This window comes from Laccaria bicolor, genomic scaffold (genome assembly GCF_000143565.1).
Source record: "Laccaria bicolor S238N-H82 LACBIscaffold_42 genomic scaffold, whole genome shotgun sequence".
In the NCBI taxonomy this organism is placed as follows: Eukaryota; Fungi; Basidiomycota; class Agaricomycetes; order Agaricales; family Hydnangiaceae; genus Laccaria; species Laccaria bicolor.
Window position 1 is genome coordinate 127,831 of NW_001889913.1, and position 18,709 is coordinate 146,539.

Below are 18,709 nucleotides of genomic sequence, written 5' to 3' on the forward strand. Positions count from 1 at the left end.
CTTAGCAAAAACCTGAAAGCCTTTTCACTTTTCTTTTCTTCTCTATGACCACTTCATCACAATAGATGTGGTTTTGTTTGATTTGGATGAATATTGTTTTAATAGAAAGGATTGGGAAAGATATGTATCATTAAATGGCTTTGGATGCATGGGAAAGCTGGGATAAAGCCTATTTAAACTCATTTTCAATAGATGGTTTGGACTATCTGGCCTCAATTTGTAGCCTAATATCTCAGAAAAAACCTGGAGAACCACCCCACAAAAAATGGCACCCAATGGACCAGTATTGCAGCCTGCAGAAATAATTTATATATTTTGGAAAAGGACCCCAGACACCCTATGTCAGCTTTGGTATGATGGTATGAAGTGACATCATACCATCTGGTATGGTATGGTGACATGGTATTGGTATGGTATGGTAACATGGTATTGGTATGAGTGGGGTATGGTATGGGTTTTCCATTCCTTGGTACCATGGTATTGGTATGGAGCTCATATACCACCCCAGAATGGGTACCCCCAAGGTACCTTAAATCAAGGAATTGATGTACCTCATAGGTACCCAAAAATGGGTGACTGAAGTGGGGTGGACTGAACAAATTCCAGATGGATTCCATGGAATGGGAGGATGGATTCCATGGATTGGGGATGGATTCCATACTTTTGGGGGATGGATTCCATACTTTTGGGGGATGGATTCCATGGAATGGGAGGATGGATTCCATGGTTTTGGGGGATGGATTCCATACATTTGGGGGATGGATTCCATGACTTTGGGGGATGGATTCCATGACTTTGGGGGATGGATTCCATGGACTTTCCATATGGAGTGAGTTCATGGAATCCACCCTTCTCCACTGATCCTATACTATTTTTGGCATGGAATCCATGTGGACTCTATATGGAATGACTTTGTAGAATAAAAAATCTTACACTTATAATTGTCTGTTGTTGTATTGATTGACATAGTACAAAAATTTGAGCTTTTATCTACTAAGAATCATACATTATCATCACTATCATTATCATCATCATTACTATCACCACCATCACCATTATCCCCTTGTTTCATATTTTCTTCCCTCTTTTTTATCTTCTGAAGAACATGTCGGGTATGATAAAACAACATTGCATGCAAAAACCAGTTGAAATTGTCAACAGTCATCCTTTTCAAAATAGAATCAAATCCTCCAATCCACCCATTCAATTGTTCACATGCTTGAGTATTGAATGCTCGTTTCAAATATTTTTCCCCATCTTTTGTCTCTGCTTCAATAACCAAATTAGGTGCTGATCCATCAAGAGGAGCAGGGTTGCAATATTTTCGGCAGATCATATCTGTAGTGCGATGATTGATGTAATGATATACATCAACTATAAGTCGGCTAGTCTTGCACCATTCATCCCAGCTTCCATTTTGAATGCTTGTTCTAAGAACCAGACATGCCTTATCAATGCATATATAATCTGGTCTTGTACTTTCATCTGGAAATGTATCTTTCATAAACTTCAGTATGTTTGTTGGTGACTCAGCTTTTGCAAACTTGACCCATGCAATGACAATGCCACAAGGTGCAACAATTGTTTCCACACAATAAAAGCGCTTTGGACTGAAATAGTTTTCATTTTCTACTTCAGGAGCATCCTCATCATGAGGTTGAGCATTTCTGGGAACTTCTGGATTCCAGGCAAGATTTCCATTTGGTCGATTTAGCATTCGTCGTACCCCAGCCGAGCTTGACTTTGATCGAGACTGTCTATATCAATGCCAGTCATTGCGATGTTCATGACAAGCTTGAGTTCCATCAATCTTGTTATTTTGACAATCCTTAACATGACAACGATTACGAAATTCTCTTTCATGGGTCTGACAAAATGATTCTCCCTTTCCACGAGCATTTGTAAGGGGTTTTGTACAATTATCAAATGCACAATGAGTTGGTCCCATAACAATGCCATCTATTACAACCATGTTCACCATGGCTGGTTGGTTTCCAGTATCAACATCCATTGGGTCATCTGATTCTGCTAAATTTTGCAGTTCTTCAGCAGCTGCAGGATCCAATTGAGGTACAGCTTGATTTTCATCAACACCAAGAACAGCTGCTGCATCATTGGCAACAGGTAAAAAACCTGCAACTGCCTTGCGTTCTTGAGTACACTCAGAGCAAGTATGTTTGTCAGACAGCCTCATAGCACCACCTTCACCAAGAATAGCAAATGCATCATGAGTGAGATCATCAATTGATGGATTATCATTGGTTTCAAATATGACCCCTGAAGCTTGAGCAATGGTACGAACTGTTTCATGAACAAATGCCTGCCAAATCTGACGCCTTTCAATTTTGAGTGACTCTTCTTTTCCATAGCTGTTGGTCCAGAATTCAGCATAAGCTGCAACTGATGCATGAAAGCTGTATGTTCCATTGACAACAGCATTTGAAAATGGCCTGTCAACATATAGAGATTTTCCAAGTTTCAGATATTTTGCATCATTGAGGTATACCCGTCTCCGAGGACCTCCAACTTGAGGATAATTTTCATGATCAGCAAAATAGTGAGTTTTGCAATTAGAACATTTTCCATTCAGAACAACAACCTCTTTAAAAATTTCAGAACCTTTAATAAGAGTTGTTGTGGCAAGCTCATTTGGATCTGAATGTTGCAAAATGGCACGGCCTCGACATTTTATATCAGAACAAACATTTGATGGTGGGCAAATTATCATAACAGCCTGAATTTCCTTTTTTGTAATTGGCTGCAGTCTTTGAATTAGCTTTCCATCACTCCCATAGGAATTGAGAGCCAATAAATCAGCAAAGTTGTTAAGTTTTGTTCCAATGTTACTTATAATTTGATTTTCAGGCATTGATGTCCAATTTTCTGAGTGTTTGAACAAAGTTTTGAGTTTTGGTTTTGGAGTCTGCTTTTTGACCTCACAAGCCAATGATTTTATCCATGAGCTCAAAAGAACCCGATTTTCATCTGAAAGTTGGGGATTTTGCTGGTGTCGGTGCAAGTTCAATAAATCTGTATTTTCAACCATAGTAAACAATAACATCAACACAGTTGCAAGGGTGATTTTTGAGCTGAAGTTTTGTGCAATAAATTCATTGAACACTTTGAATGAAATGTCTGGAAATTTTTGTTGATTTTGCATAGCATTGGCACCAGGGCACAAAAACAGCAGAATCATGAAGGGGCTGAGCATTTGTAGAACCATAAACAAGTGCAAAATTGAAACAGTTATGAGAGTTGGAAGCCTCCAGAGTACTTGATCACTGAAAAAAAAAGGAGCACCAGTCAACATATTGAAAAAAATACAACAGAAAAATCAATCAAGTAAATCAAACAAGTCAAAAGTCCAAAGTCCAAAGTCAAAAAATCAAACAGTAAATCAAACAAGTCCAAAGTCCAAATTCTACCTACCCACTAGCAGTGACCTTCTTCTTCTTATGACTCTTCTTCCTGTTATCAGCCTGCTCAGACTCTACTTCTTTCTGCTTCACTCCTTTCTGATTTCCTTTGCCAGCCCCAGCCCCAGCCCCTGACTGAGACCCTTGAATCTTTTCCTTCTCCTTTAGACCCTTTGGAGATTTGGCAGTGGATTTCGTCACTGACTTGCCTACTTTCTTGCCTTTCTGCTTCTTGAGCCATTCTACCAAGTCTGTGATAGAGTATTTAGACTTTGTGACACCCCAAAGATCAAGGTCTGATTTGGCATCAGGATCACCCTCCAACCAAGCTACCATGTCTTCATAACCCTCCACCATGGGGAAGACTTTGGCATAGGAATTATGCCAGGTTGTCTTCGCCACAAAAAGTCCAATAACTTCAGTTTTGTTTGGATACTTTCCAAACTGAGCCTTCCACTTGTGTTCAGCAACCATATCATTGATTTTTCCCTGAAGCTCATAGATGTGGGTGTAGCGTTGATACATAACTTGGAGAGTGGGGTTTGTGTCATAGCAAAGTGACTCATTAACTGTCAGCCCAGCTGCTTTGAGTCTACCGAGCAGATTCTCATCAATACTACATTTAGAACCAGATGGTGCAGAGACATCCATAGGAGAATCAGGACGAGAACGAGAATGAGACTCAGAAAATGCATGACAAGACATAGACTCAGGACCGAGATTCAGATAAGGCATAGTGAGACGATGGACCAGAAACATGAGTCGAAGGGGGGTAAGAAGAACCTGTAGAAAAGGGATAGCTGATTGGAAGACACTTGAGAAATATAGAAATAGAAATAAATTGAGAAAATGCAAAGAACAGATGATAATAATGAGACTTACAAATAGAATGTGGCATTCATCATTTTCATTGGATTCAAGACTTTCGTTATCTGCCAAAGCATGCTCATAGCGACCTAATAAATTCCACTGCCAAGCACCAGACAGGTTCGATTGCACAAAAACATGACCCTCTTCAAAAATAATCAGTTATATCAAATGTGGAATATTTCTTTTACATACCTTTGACACTCTCAAGCCGATTAGCAACTTTCTTTAGAACAACTGCAGATTCAAGAGGAGGAATGGTTAAGACATGAAAAATTGTGTTGGCAGGAAGGGAGGGATCAGGAATGACACTCAGTTTGACTGGGTCACTGTATACCAGATAAGCAAACACTTTGTAGTTCACTTGAGCACTTTCTGCAAAGAAATGGTCGCCTGAGTCTAGTCTGGGAAAATCTGCATGATTTAAGGCATTTCCCAATGCCTTTCCACGCAAAATACCCCCCATTGTACGTGAAGAGCCTAGAGCTGGGGGACTCCCTTCAACATCCATATCAACATCTGCAGCATGTTGTAAATTTAAAGATTCAAAACACAAAGTGTAAATTACCTTGATCACGAAGAGGATCAAGCCCATCCATCATAACTAATACACATATATATAAAATAGTTTATAAGGTGAAAATAAACTGATATACCCAACTGAGTTCCGAGGTCAGTGGTCAAAGTTTCACTGCCTCGGACACGTTGAGGGGTTGCTGGGTTCACACGTACATGGACGGCATGGGCAGTGATGGCGTTGGCATGGGTGACGTTGGCGTTGGTGGCATTGGCGTTGGCGGCGTTGGCGTGTTCGACATTGGCATGTTCGACGTTGGCATGGGTGGTGCTGGCATAGGCGACGTTGGTGCTGGCATGGGCAATCATGTCGTTGGCATGGGCGGCATTGGTGTTGACATGGGTGAGGTTGGTGGTGTTGGTGTTTCTGGCATTGCCATTGCTGTCGCCGTCATCATTGTTGCTGCTGTTGCTGCTGCTGCTGGTGTCGCTGTTGGTGTCATCCCCGTTGTTACGCTCGTCCCCGTTGTTGTTGTTGTTGTCATTGGTGTTCCCGTTGTCGTTGTCGTCCCCGTTCTCTTTGTCGTTGTCGTTGTCCCCGTTCTCTTTGTTGTCGTTGTCGTCCCCACTCTCGTTGTCGTCCTTGTCGTGGGTTGCTTCTTCCTCAGGTGAGTCGGAGGCGGCACTGTCATTGTCATCGTCGCTGGCATTGCTGCTGTTCCTGCTGGCACCACTACCACCCTCGCCACTCGTTTCGGAGCTGTTGCTATGGGCATCAACACCCATGCGTGGCTCCTTTGCAGAGGCAGTGTCGTCAGGACAACACTGCCTCGCACTAACGATAGCAGGCGGGGGTGGCATGTGGGATGCACTGGCATCCCGGACACGTTCCAGGGGGGCAACAGCCATTCCGCTCTCGACAAGCTTCCGCTTGGCCCTAAAAATGTTAGTAGTAAGGGAAAAAAGAAGGGGGAGGGGCTTACGGCGTTAGTTTGGTGGGAGAGGGCTGGTTGGCGTCCTCCGCCGCTTTCTGGGTGCTCGTTTTCCTGTAATCGGGCACCATCGGCGTTATCGATGGTGAGCGATCAACGTGGATGGGGTACGTACCATGTTCTCTTCCCTTTCTTACCCTTCCCCCCTCCTTTCTTCCCCACCTTCATCCCTCTCATCACCACATCGGGCTGTGCTGGCTCATCGGACTCGGGGTCGCTTTGGTGTTTTCGCTGGCACTTGCTTGCCTGGTCGCCTGCGTTCGATGGCCCTCGTTTGCGGACCAGCGTGTGGGCGCATATGTGGCCGCTGCGTGAGGCTTTGTCATCAGCACAGGTACGAGGCAGCATTGTTTGGTTGTCATCGTAGTCGGCAGTGGTCGTGGTGAGGTGATGGCGAAGGGGGGTTATATAGCGTCTAAATTCTTCTTATAATAAAGCCGTTATAGCTCAGTTGGCTTAAGTGTTGGTCTCGCTCTTGTAGTCTTGGGTTCAATTCTTGAACAATGCAATTTTCTTTTTATACTAATAATATAGTAAGGACACTATAAATACTATTAGGATACTTTCTAGTACTGTTTATATGTGTTCTAATGGTATGATGGGTATGGAATCCACCTGGAATTGTTCCATGGAGTCCAGAGTGCATATGCTCTCATTCCAGATGGAGTCCAGTGGAATCCATCATATCTATGGAATATAAAATAAGCTGAGGACCCAGCCAAAGCTGATTCCATGGAGTCCATATGGAATACTCCATGGATTCCATATGGAATAACCCAGGGAAGGTAAAGACCTCCCTTTCCAATATCTTGAACGTCTTCTTCCACATTATGTTGATAAGCCGTGACACACTCGAGAAAGCTTTCCCAGAATGCGTCATCATCGGAGGGCATCATCACTTCACGGAGAAGGTTCCGGTGTGCATCTCCCGAATTTGACTCGTCAATGTCTTCGTCGTTGTCGATTAGATCACCTTGGAAAAAATTAGCACTGTACTAAAAACAATTACAATGTATGATACATACCTTCATCGCTGCCAATCTGATCATCTGTTTCCACCTTGGATACCTGAGCTTCAAGATCCAAAAACCGAAGGACTTCTGGTGACTATAGCGTGATTAGCTTGTTACGAAAGCTCACAAGAATTGAGAGAACTTGCCTTGAGTTTTCTATGTTTCATTACTCTCTCACTGTATTCCGATTGCATGATTTCGGCTTTCCTAAAATTTGTATTACTTTTATAGTCATTGGAAATTCACTAGCGACGCACAACTGTTTCTACTGGGTATGTACTCTACAAACTACTAGGATGGAACATGGAAGTTGGAAAGAAGTTTGAAAATGGTTTGCAGCCTGTTTATCTTCGGTTCACTTTAGGGCCAGTTGCCACATATCACGTGAGCACAGTGTTTGGCGAACACGACTGGCGGCATTGAGTCATGGGCTGAATAGACGCTATCAGTTTAAACACATTGACATACGCAGCCAAAGGCATACCTCCATATCTCTTCATTAGTATATCTAATGTATTTATTTTTATCAACGATGAACAATTTACCATGTAACAGACGCGAGGGAGGTCTTTACCATCCCCCACATAATCCATGTGGATTCCAGTGGAGTCCAGTGGAGTCCAGTGGATTCCAGTGGCCCAGTTGCTAGGCCAAGTTGGCTTGCACAATGCCCAGTCCACTGGACTCAAGTCCAGTCCAGTCCAGTCCAGTCCACTGGACTCTCACTGGACTACAAGCCACTTTCCTGAGTCCAGTCCCAGTCCAGTGGACTACAAGTCCAGTCATAGTCCACTGGATTCCACTGGAGTCCAGTGGATTCAAGTGATTCCAGTGCATTATTGCTTATTACTTATTAATTATGAATACTACAAAAAGCGAAAATAGACTAGACAATGAACAAGCCAGACTTCTAATTTTATTGATCAAATACAAATATGAATAGAAGGGTAATGATTTACATATTAGTATAGGTAAGTGATAGCTGCAATAAGGATTCATGATTTTGTTCAGTCTGCAGGGTGAAGTCACATGACTTACTTGAGGGTGTCCCATATCGTCACGTCTCCTGTTTGTGGCGTGGTCACACTTCCGTGACCATCCCATTCCCTTTCCTTCCACCACCACCACCGACATCGACCACCCCCTCACCGCCATGTCACCTCAACAACCTGCGAAGCCAGCGACGCCCACGCCGACGATCCCCACCAACGCACAAGAAACACGACAACAAGAGAATGCAGAACGAGGGCCAGCGCCCATGACGTTGCCACATCACGGGCCAACGGTACGTGTGCCCCACCCCATCCCTCCGTTCTCACCACGACAGGCGCCAACGACCCCACGCAACAGCAACCCACATCACGGCAAATGATGAGGGCCCACCACCGTCAACGAACTGCGACGAGCACCCACCTCCCACCACACATGAAAATCGACAAGGGCCCACCCCCACCACACACGAACGACAATGAGCACCCACGAACAGCGACGAGCACCCATGAAAAACGACGAGCGCCCACCACCACGACCCACCACCACCCACTGACACGACGATGACGTGTCAATGACATGCCAGGACGACGACACGACACGCCAGGATGACAACCGACACGCCAGGATGACAACGCGACATGCCAGGACGACGACACGACACGATGACACATCCACACAAGCACCCACCCTGACCACACACGAAACACCACAAGCACCCACGAAAAATGACGCCACGGAAAACAACGAGCGCCCACCCCCGCCACACCCGAAACACGACAGGTGCCCACGAAAAACCACCAGCGCCGACGGCTCGCCAACGCGGAACGCCGACGAGGGCCCAGGACGACGACACACGAGAACAACAACACAACATGATGACGTGTCAACAGCGATGAGGACTCGGCACCACCACTCCCACCCCCTCTATCAGTCCATTCCCTTCACCCTCTATCAGTCCATCCTCTTCCCCCTCCATTACTCACCATTCATTGCCCCCTCCCTTCCTCCCATCCCTCCATTCCTCTCTCCCCCCTTCCTCCCTCCCCCTTCCCTCTCCCTCCCCCCTTCCTTTCCCTTCTTGAACACCACCTCCCCCTCCCACTCCCTCCCCCTGAGAATGTAGTAATATTAATTTATGTAGTTATTAAATATACTTCAGTTTTTTTTTTTTTTTTTTGAAATCTAAGTGTCTTCAAGCTTAAGTTCTGGCAATCCAGTGGAGTCCAGTCCAGTCCAGTCCAGTCCAGTTTGTCCAGTCCAGTTTTGTGTTGGGAAAGTCCAGTGGAGTCCAGTTTGTCCAGTCCAGTCCAGTCCAGTCCAGTTTTGTGTTGGGAGTCCAGTGGAGTCCAGTTTTGTGAATATTGTTATAATGGTCCAGTATGTAGGGGAGTCCAGTGGAGTCCAGTGGAATCCAGTGGAGTCCATGTGGATTGCGTGGGGGATGGTAAAGTATTGGACGCGAGGGGCAACTTTTCTTTGTTTATTTGTGATGACGCATGAAATATTCACATTCAAACTAAGTAATACAAAAGTACGTATGATTATATCTATGGCATACCTACTGTAAATACGAGCAGTGTACATAAGAACTATACTACAATACTCTATAAGCGTGGAGGGAAGAGGGAGTGGAGAAGGAAAGAAAAGAACAACACACGACGCTCAAGCGCTATATATCCAGGCCACTTTAGGGTGAGTTTGGGTTTAGGGCCAGCATAGAACATTGAGGGCAGGCGTGGAAGAACGTTTCTACATTTTTTAAGATGGAAGTGGAGGCAATGTGCAGTGGCTGATCTGGCAGCATATAATAAAAAAATGACACCGCCGGCAAAGCAATATTTGCGGAGGTATCGTGTACTCACATATGACCATGTCAAAAACATTCTGACAGGCTATTATAAATTTTTGATATAAAAGCAGAGGCAATGTGTGGTGGCTAGTCTGGTGGTGTATAATAAAAAAATGACACTGCCGGCGGAGCAATATTTGCAGAGGTATTGTGTACTCAAATATAGGAACATGTTCAAAAATATTCCAACAGGCTATTATAAATGTTCAATATAAAAGCAGAGGCAATTTGTGGTGGCTGGTCTGGCAGTGTATAATAAGAAAATGACACCGCCAGCGAAGCAATATTTGCGGAGGTATTCTGTACCTAAATATATTTTTAGTGTAAATATTCTAACAGGCTATTATAAATTTTCAATATAAACACAGAGGCAATTTGTGGTGGCTGGTCTGGCGGTGTACCATAAAAAAAATGACACCGCCAGCGAAGCAATATTTGCGGAGGTATTCTGTACCTAAATATATTTTTAGTGTAAATATTCTAACAGGCTATTATAAATTTTCAATATAAAAGCAGAGGCGATTTGCGGTGGCTGGTCCGGCGGCGTACCATAAAAAAAATGACACCGCCGGCCAAGCAATATTTGCGGAGGTATTCTGTACTTAAATACATTTTTAGTGTAAATATTCTAACAGGCTATTATAAATTTTCAATATAAACGCAGAGGCGATTTGCGGTGGCTGGTCCGGCGGCGTATCATAAAAAATGACACCGCCAGCGAAGCAATATTTGCGGAGGTATTCTGCAGTTAAATATATTTTTAGTATAAACATGTCAAAAATATTCTAACACACTATTATAAATTTTCAATATAAAAGCGGAGGCGATTTGCGGTGGCTGGCCCGGCAGCATATTATAAAAAATGACACCACTGGTGGGGCAATATTTGCGGAGGTATTGTGTACTTAGATATGTTTTCAGTGTAAATGTGTCAAACTTCATTATAATCTTTTTTCTATGTTTGCGGAGTCAATGTGCAGTGGTTGGTCTGGCGGTGTACCATAAAAAAATTATATAACCAGTGGAGCAATATTTGCAGAGGAATCGCCTTGCTGGTGGACTCAAATACTTTTGCAGATTAAATGTGTGAAGCTTCTTCCAACAGATCATTCCAATGTGTCATTTTTGCAGAGGCAATGTGTGGTGCTTAGTCCAGTGGAGTGTTTCAGAAGCAATGTGCAGTGCTTAGTCTGGCAGAGTGATCCCACTCAAATTGAAGCAAACAGCAGACATAGGTTGATAATATTGTGCATGATTGATATAAGCCAGACTTGTAATTCTAAGTATTCAACTGGATGATTGCCGCCGGCATGTCACCAACACCCCGGTGGAGGGCAGCCCTGCACTGGGTTATGACATTCAAGGTACACCCAGCCGCTCCAGTGGTATGGGACATTGTTGCTGACGGCCCACACATAGTTACTGGTGGATTGTTCAGGGTCCAGCCACCCCTTTGACAATGGGGTCCAGTAATCAAACTGGCCATCTGGCTAGACCCTTACCATTTGATGGATTGTCAGGGCAGGGTGGCCCATTACTAATGGGCCAAGGTGACTAACTTAACTGTGCCTGCTACATAGATATATATATATCTTGCTGCACTTGCCTTGCTCTTCAAAAGCTGAGTTCTTTGAGTTTAAGTATAACACAATCAAAGTGCAACTTAAACCTGGACCTGCGGATGACATCCTGTCACCCTCACCGCGGCTCTAAGGTGATGGCTTTGGGACTTTGGGATTTCTGGGACAAATTGTTGGTACATCTATTGATTGAATCTACTAAGTCAAAATTGCTTATCACACCTACAACATCAGATAAACCGGCCAGTACAATTTATTGGGCACAGACTACTATGCGCTATGTACAATTTAGTAGGCAAGGACCACATGCTATGTATATATGTACTCAAACCGCAAATTGATTAGGCCGATATCAGGTGGCATTTCAGAGACAACCACAGATGAAGTCAAACACTACCCAATCTTCCAGATATCCATTGAGAATAGGGAATTGTTCCTTTAACTGAAGTATCATGAAGAAGGGTAGATTCAGCAATGATGAGTGCGAAGTCTACCTTGATGCAGATCGCCACGAGTTTCTTGGGATCTTGTTTATTAAATGGGAGCCCTCTTTCCAGAGTGCTATTGACCTCAGCTCATACACTGGCCTTCAAAAATGAGGCACAGTGTGATGAGAGCTCCACAACTACCGACACACCTGAATCTTCTGGTAATCTTCCCTGTTCCAACCTAATACCACTGACAGTGAGTAGCTGTTCCATCCAGGGTGACCAACTTCGCCATGCAGCTTGGCGATCTTGTTAGAGATTAGCGAAGACAGAACCAGCTTCAATGAAGGTGACTCCAGTGGCCATGTTCAGCGCAATATAAGTTGGGTCAATGGCTTCAGTTTTTCTTCGCCAAAGATAATATGGAGAGCGAGAGAGCGGAGTGGAGTTGTCATAGCAGAATTGAATGTACATACATTCTTGCAATACAGACTAATATACATTATAATGTATTGTGCCGAAAAGGGATATAGTAACTGGAAAATACAATGACAAAGATACATAGAAATCGTACAACACGAAATGAAGGTTTCTGGATACAAGAGCAGAATACAAGGGATCGCACATGCTTATATACTCTTTACCAACCAAGTAATTGTCTAGCAAAATCTATCATGCAGCTTATCCCATCGTCCTCATTTTCACAAGTAAAATCATGCACAACCTCCAGCCATGGTAGGAGACCAGAAGGAAAGCGATTGCGAATGTGCTACTGTGCAGCTTTTTGATGCGACAGGAAAGCAATATCAGCTGAGGAGTTTACTTTGCATCAGGAGTGATCTGAGGAACTTGCCTTACAGGAAATCGAGAAGGAAATTGTCAAGATGACCATCTGCAATTCAATTCCATTGCCCAACTCTGCATCCCTTTCATCTCTAGATAATTCCAAGACGGAGACCTGTTCCAAGAAGGTCAAGGATGCATATGGGGCATTGTTCACCACCGATGGATCAATCAATTAACATGAGATTGAAATCATGGCTGTATTGGCTGAATGGGATGAAGCCGGGTTAGCCCTGAAACCAAAGGAGGCACGCTTCTGGGAGAGGCGTGAGGCCACCACCTTCTTGAGCAGAGAAAAAGCTTGGGTAGGTGGCATAGCGGTTCACTTGAGCCAGACCCCCTCATGTGGAGATGAGATAAATGCGAACTTCATCCATATCATGATTGAGCATGTAGATTCCATTTCTCAACAGATTGAACAATGGCTTAATGCATGGAAAGAGCTTGACGAACATCAAGCCAGCACCACCGACTATTACAACACAGGTAAGGTCCTTGCAATTCAATGGGCCATTGTATCTCACCTCTTGTCAGATCAGTACTTTAACCATCCTCTCCGAAAGGCCAACCCTGCTCTCATCATTACGATGTTCATTGCCGTTGCACTGAGCGTGATTGCCAATGTCAGCAGATCACCTTGTAATTTGGTGTTACACCTCATGAAACATATGCTTCAATTGGTTGCACCAAGTGTGACTTGGGAAAACATACCTGAAGATATTTGCACTGCACATCAAAAATTTGACTTAGACCCTGTTACAACGACTTACGCTACATGCCCTGCTTGCTCTTTCCTATATGCGCCAGTTGAAAAGGATGGGCATCAAGTATATCCTCCATGATGCAATTTCAAATGCTACCCAACTAGTCACCCATGCGGTGCCCGTATCACAAAGTTTGGGGTTCAAAATGGCTTTAGCATATGGGTGCCCATAAGGCCATTCATTCTGCAGAGCTTCACCAATTTTGTTGGCAAGCTCTATTGCTGTCCTGGGATCGAAGAAATGATTCGCCGAACCAAGCAACACATCAAAGAGTCTGTTGATGTATGGGATATCAATCAAGCCTCAGCCATCCATCAGTTCTGAGGGCCTGACGGCAAAATATTCGTTGATTGTGAGGACGAACTACACACCATTTGGAGTTTCAGTCATGATGCCTTCAACCCATACCACAACAAGGCTGCAGAGAAATCAGCATCCATCAGGTCAATAGCAATGGAGTGCATCAGCTTACCGTCAAGCATCCGACAATGGCCTGAAAATATATTCTTCGCAGGTGCCATCCCGGGACCCAAACAACCAAGTCTTGATGGGCTCAATCCATTCATTGCTCCCATGGTTGATATACTTGACCACAGTTACCAACAAGGGACCTGGTTTTCTAGAACATATGAGCATCCAGAAGGTTGACGTTCATGAGAGGCAATTATCCCCAGTGTAAACAACCTCCCTGGGTCTCGCAAAGTCACTGGCTGTGCAGGTCATTCAGCAACAAGGTTTTGTTCATTGTGCTACTTACCAAAGTCCGAAATCAATTGCTTGGATGAGTTGAAATTTAGAGGTCTTATCAGTGCCCCCCTATTCCTGCAGGATTCCAGTCATTCCAGTGGAATTCTGGTGGATTCCTGTGGATTCCGGTGGAATGAAATTTAGCAGTAAGCCCTGCTAAATTTGTCATTCCTGTGTTTTCCCATTCCAGTGGAATCTGATTATTCTGGAATTTACACCAGAATGGTCTTCCCCGGAATGGGCAGGAATAGGGTTCCCCAGAATGTGCAGGAGCAGAATTCCACTGCAATTTGTTTATTTGAGATGGTTAACAAACAATATCTGTTTGGCAATCATGCAGGGCAGTTAGTAGGAATCACCCACCAACACTGAGAGCCCCGAACATACAAACAGGCCATAGTTGATGGTGCCTGCTGATGGGCCGATAAGAGACAATAACCTGGTGTTGATGAATTGGCCGATGCAGTCCCATGAATAAGGTAATGAAGGGTCGGCTGGTGATGTAGATTTAGCACAGCTGGATCAGCAGGAATTACACCTGGAGAGCAAAGAACAACTATTTGTATATCGGCTTATGGAAGATAGCTATGCAGGATCAGTTGACAGATTTGAATGTTCCTGGGTTGGTGATCGGCCGAGGGTCTTAAATTTTGATTAGCAGAGTCAGCTGGTGGGACCCACATTATTGTAGTCATGGCTTGGCTGATCAGTCCAGCAAATGGATACTGCTACTGGTCGGCCATGAAAACTGACAATTTATAAACATGGGATCAGCTGATCTTTGAGCCAGCCTGCCCTTTTCAATATGGACTAGTATATGTTTTCTGCTCGGCTTGCATTTTATGCAGCCGAGCAAGGTTATTTGAGCCAGACCCGGGCTTCCATGCCTGGTCGAAATGTCCAACATGTGGTGTGTTTACAGGAAAAGTGACTTGCACAGATGATTTAATATTAAATTGTTGAAGAACTTTAGCTTGTGCCCTGTCCAGATGCAAAATAACCCAGCAGACAAGTGAATTAAATCAATAAATACGGCCAGGCTGCACATTGGGTGGTGCAGGTGATCAAAGTAATTTGTTGAAGTCATCCAGCTGTTGCTGTCGTCGAGTAAATGATCACTGAGCAAACAGGTGAATTAAATGCCTGGGCTGGACGTTGGATAACAGTGCCAATTTCATTTTAAATTGTTGAAGTACTTTGGCTGGTGCCGAGACTGGGTGGAAAATAACTGAGCAGAGAAGTGAATCAAATCGGTAAAAGTGCCTGGGCTGCATCTCGGATAATAGAACCGATTTAATTTTAAATTGTTGAAGTACTTTAGCTAGTGCTGAGGCTGGGTGAAAAATAACGGAGCAGACAAGTGAATTAAATTGGTAACAATGCCCGGGCTGCATCTCGCATAATAGAACCTGTTGAATATTAAATTGTTGAAGTATTTTGGCTGGGTGGAAAACAACCGAGCAGACAAGTGAATTAAATTGGCAAAAGTGCTCGGGCTGTGTCTCAGGTAATAGAGCCGATTCAATATTAAATTGGTGAAGTACTTTGGCTGGTGCCGAGGCCGGGAAAATAACCGAGCAGACAAGTGAATTAAATTGGCAAAAGTGCCCGGGCTGTGTCTCAGGTAATAGAGCCGATTTAATAATAAATTGGTGAAGTACTTTAAGTGGTGCCGAGGCCGGGGAAAATAACCGAGCAGACAAGTGAATTAAATCAGTAAGAGTGGCCGGGCTGCATCTTGAATAATAGAGATTATTTAATATTAAATTGGTGACGTACTTTGGCTGGTGCCGAGGCCGGGTGGAAAATGACCGAGCAGACAAGTGAATTAAATTGGCAAAAGTGCCCGGGCTGTGTCTCAGGTAATAGAGCCGATTTAATAATATATTGGTGAGGTACTTTAAGTGGTGCCGAGGCCGGGTGGAAAATAACCGAGCAGACAAGTGAATTAAATCAGTAAGAGTGGCCGGGCTGCATCTTGAATAATAGAGATTATTTAATATTAAATTGGTGACGTACTTTGGCTGGTGCCGAGGCCGGGTGGAAAATGACCGAGCAGACAAGTGAATCAAATCGGTAAAAGTGCCCAGGCTATGTCTCGGGTAATAGAGCCGATTTAATATTAAATTGGTGAAGTACTTTAACTGGTGCCGAGGCCGGGTGGAAAATAACCGAGCAGACAAGTGAATTAAATCGGTAAAAGTGCCCGGACTGCATCTTGGATAATAGAGCCAATTTAATATTAAAGTGGTGACGTACTTTGGCTGGTGCCGAGGCCGGGTGGAAAATGACCGAGCAGACAAGTGAATCAAATCGGTAAAAGTGCCCAGGCTATGTCTCAAGTAATAGAGCCGATTTAATATTAAATTGGTGAAGTACTTTAACTGGTGCCGAGGCCGGGTGGAAAATAACCGAGCAGACAAGTGAATTAAATCGGTAAAAGTGCCCGGACTGCATCTTGGATAATAGAGCCAATTTAATATTAAATTGGTGAAGTACTTTGGCTGGTGCCGAGGCTGGGTGAAAAATGACCAGCAGACAAGTGAATTAAATCGGTAAAAGTGCCCAGGTTACGTCTCGGGTAATAGAGCCGATTTAATATTAAATTGGTGAAGTACTTTAACTGGTGCTAAGGCCGAGTGGAAAATAACCAAGCAGACAAGTGAATTAAATCGGTAAAAGTGCCCGGGCTGCATCTTGGATAATAGAGCCAATTTAATATTAAATTGGTGAAGTACTTTGGCTGGTGCCGAGGCCAGGTGAAAGATGACCGAGCAGACAAGTGAATTAAATTGGTAACAATGCCTGGGCTGCGTCTCGGGTAATAGAGCCGATTTAATATTCAATTGGTGAAATACTTTAACTGGTGCCGAGGCCAAGTGGAAAATAACCGAGCAGACAAGTGAATTAAATCAGTAAAAGTGCTCGGGCTGCGTCTCAGATAATAGAGCCAATTTAATATTAAATTGGTGAAGTACTTTGGCTGGTGCCGAGGCTGGGTGAAAAATAACCAAGCAGACAAGTGAATTAAATCAGTAACAATGCCGGGCTGCATCTCAGATAACAGAACCTGTTTAGTATTAAATTGTTGAAGTGCTTTGGCTGGATGGAAAACAACTGAGCAGACAACTGAATTAAATTGATAAAAGTGCCTGGGCTGCACATCAGATAATAGAGCCAATTTAATATTGAATTGTTGAGGTACCTTGGCTGGTGCCAAGGGCAGGTAGAAAATAACCGAGCAGACAGGTGAATTAAATTGGTAAAAGTGCCTGGGCTGCACATCGGGTGACGGATATTAAATTGTCATACTTTGGCTGGTCCGAGGCCGGGTAAAAAATAACATGGTAGAAATGCCCAGGTTGCACATCAGATAATAGAACCGATTTGATATTCAATTGGTGAAGTCCTTCAGCTAATGCCATGTCTGGCTGCAAAGTGGCAAGTGAGTGGATTCTCCCACCATCCCACCATCCCACCATCCCATCATCCTCCCATCCTTCCATCCTGCCATCCTGCCCTCCTGTCATCAGCATTATATCTCAACCATTACTGGCCACTTCTCTCCAAAAACCCTGCTAATTATATCTTGATGTAGTCTATGACATACTCAAAACAAGAACCTATAGTAGTGTAGTTGACATGCATCTCCCTCAATGTTCCCCATGGTATGTATACCTTTACTGTAGCCTCCCCAAAGCAGAAAGAATACAGTGTATATTATATATGCTTAATTTGTGGTAGCTCAGAATAGCCATTTGGGGTTCTGAGTATCTGTATTGCACAACATGCCCAGAAGACATATAAATCCCATGGAAGTTCCAGAGGAATATGTTCAATTATTATTTGCACAACATGAAGATATAAGGTTCTAATTGGAGCAACTTACCTGGTAAATGGTGCATGGAGAGGAGGGATGAATACATTGTATCCATTAGTTACATCACCACCGTTTCACCAATGAGAGTCAAAAGTGGGTTGGAGGTAGGGATGGGATAGCTAGAAAGAAGTTTTAAAGGAATTACAGAGATTGACAAGACAAGATAATGATTTCAGAAGATTATATATGGAGCAGGACAATGGTACATGGATAGTCACTAACATTCCAGCCATATCTCTGTATCTACCAAAACAGATATTTAAAACATCCTGCCTTCCTTAGCTGATCAATACTCTTTGAACAACCTACTAGCTACCCCAGCCTTAAGTGAACCTCACACCATATATATTAAACATGACCAAGATATGATTAGGAACTTTTTTGGAGAGAAATAGTCCAGTAACAGTGGAAATACTATACTCATGACTGGTGGGTGGAATGGGGGCGGGATTACACCTATTGGAGAAACTAGTGCCTGATTTAGTAATTGTCGGTCAACAATGATGGCATTGAGAGGGAGCATCAGGCGGATGGTGTGAAAGTTATAACTAACTTGTCTATTCGGCATTGGTGTATGAATGGCTCCGAGCTCGGGGAACAACCCTCATCAGTTGTGTTATCTTGTCTGCTCGGTAATATTACACCCAGACTGAAATGATACGGATGCAACCCAGGCATGTTCAGTGATATACTTCACTTGTAGGCTCAGTAGTTGTCCACTTCAACCATCCGTAGACAGCATAACAATTTCATATTTAATCATCAGCAGCAGCCCGGGTGCTTTTACCAATTTAATTCACTTGTCTGCTTGGTTATATTCG

The 18,709-nt window shown here is 43.7% G+C and overlaps 6 protein-coding genes across 6 annotated transcripts; 2 read left to right on the top strand and 4 right to left on the bottom strand.

Annotated features, from left to right (window-relative positions):
• Positions 1-1,000: 1,000 nt before the first annotated feature.
• On the bottom strand, positions 1,001-1,717 carry LACBIDRAFT_309816 (uncharacterized protein; the record flags this gene model as incomplete). Its single annotated transcript, XM_001887120.1, has 1 exon — positions 1,001-1,717. The coding sequence occupies one exon, from the start codon at positions 1,715-1,717 to the stop codon at positions 1,001-1,003; it is 717 nt and encodes a 238-aa protein (XP_001887155.1).
• Positions 1,718-2,981: 1,264 nt separating this feature from the next.
• On the bottom strand, positions 2,982-6,139 carry LACBIDRAFT_332556 (uncharacterized protein; the record flags this gene model as incomplete). Its single annotated transcript, XM_001887121.1, has 9 exons — positions 2,982-3,030; positions 3,060-3,281; positions 3,430-4,199; positions 4,299-4,429; positions 4,479-4,802; positions 4,852-4,887; positions 4,940-5,736; positions 5,783-5,845; positions 5,907-6,139. The coding sequence occupies 9 exons, from the start codon at positions 6,137-6,139 to the stop codon at positions 2,982-2,984; spliced, it is 2,625 nt and encodes an 874-aa protein (XP_001887156.1).
• Positions 6,140-6,472: 333 nt separating this feature from the next.
• LACBIDRAFT_332557 (uncharacterized protein) lies at positions 6,473-7,641 on the bottom strand (the record flags this gene model as incomplete). Its single annotated transcript, XM_001887122.1, has 8 exons — positions 6,473-6,478; positions 6,568-6,764; positions 6,817-6,898; positions 6,932-6,960; positions 6,983-7,011; positions 7,273-7,298; positions 7,350-7,463; positions 7,531-7,641. The coding sequence occupies 8 exons, from the start codon at positions 7,639-7,641 to the stop codon at positions 6,473-6,475; spliced, it is 594 nt and encodes a 197-aa protein (XP_001887157.1).
• Positions 7,642-8,979: 1,338 nt separating this feature from the next.
• On the bottom strand, positions 8,980-9,669 carry LACBIDRAFT_332558 (uncharacterized protein; the record flags this gene model as incomplete). The annotated part of the gene is made up of 3 exons (XM_001887123.1): positions 8,980-9,313; positions 9,356-9,386; positions 9,660-9,669. The coding sequence occupies 3 exons, from the start codon at positions 9,667-9,669 to the stop codon at positions 8,980-8,982; spliced, it is 375 nt and encodes a 124-aa protein (XP_001887158.1).
• Positions 9,670-12,691: 3,022 nt separating this feature from the next.
• On the top strand, positions 12,692-13,339 carry LACBIDRAFT_332559 (uncharacterized protein; the record flags this gene model as incomplete). The annotated part of the gene is made up of 3 exons (XM_001887067.1): positions 12,692-12,802; positions 12,911-12,983; positions 13,032-13,339. 3 exons carry the CDS (start codon positions 12,692-12,694, stop codon positions 13,337-13,339), a joined length of 492 nt encoding a protein of 163 aa, XP_001887102.1.
• Positions 13,340-13,714: 375 nt separating this feature from the next.
• Positions 13,715-13,909, top strand: LACBIDRAFT_309819 (uncharacterized protein; the record flags this gene model as incomplete). Its single annotated transcript, XM_001887068.1, has 1 exon — positions 13,715-13,909. One exon carries the CDS (start codon positions 13,715-13,717, stop codon positions 13,907-13,909), a length of 195 nt encoding a protein of 64 aa, XP_001887103.1.
• Positions 13,910-18,709: the final 4,800 nt, after the last annotated feature.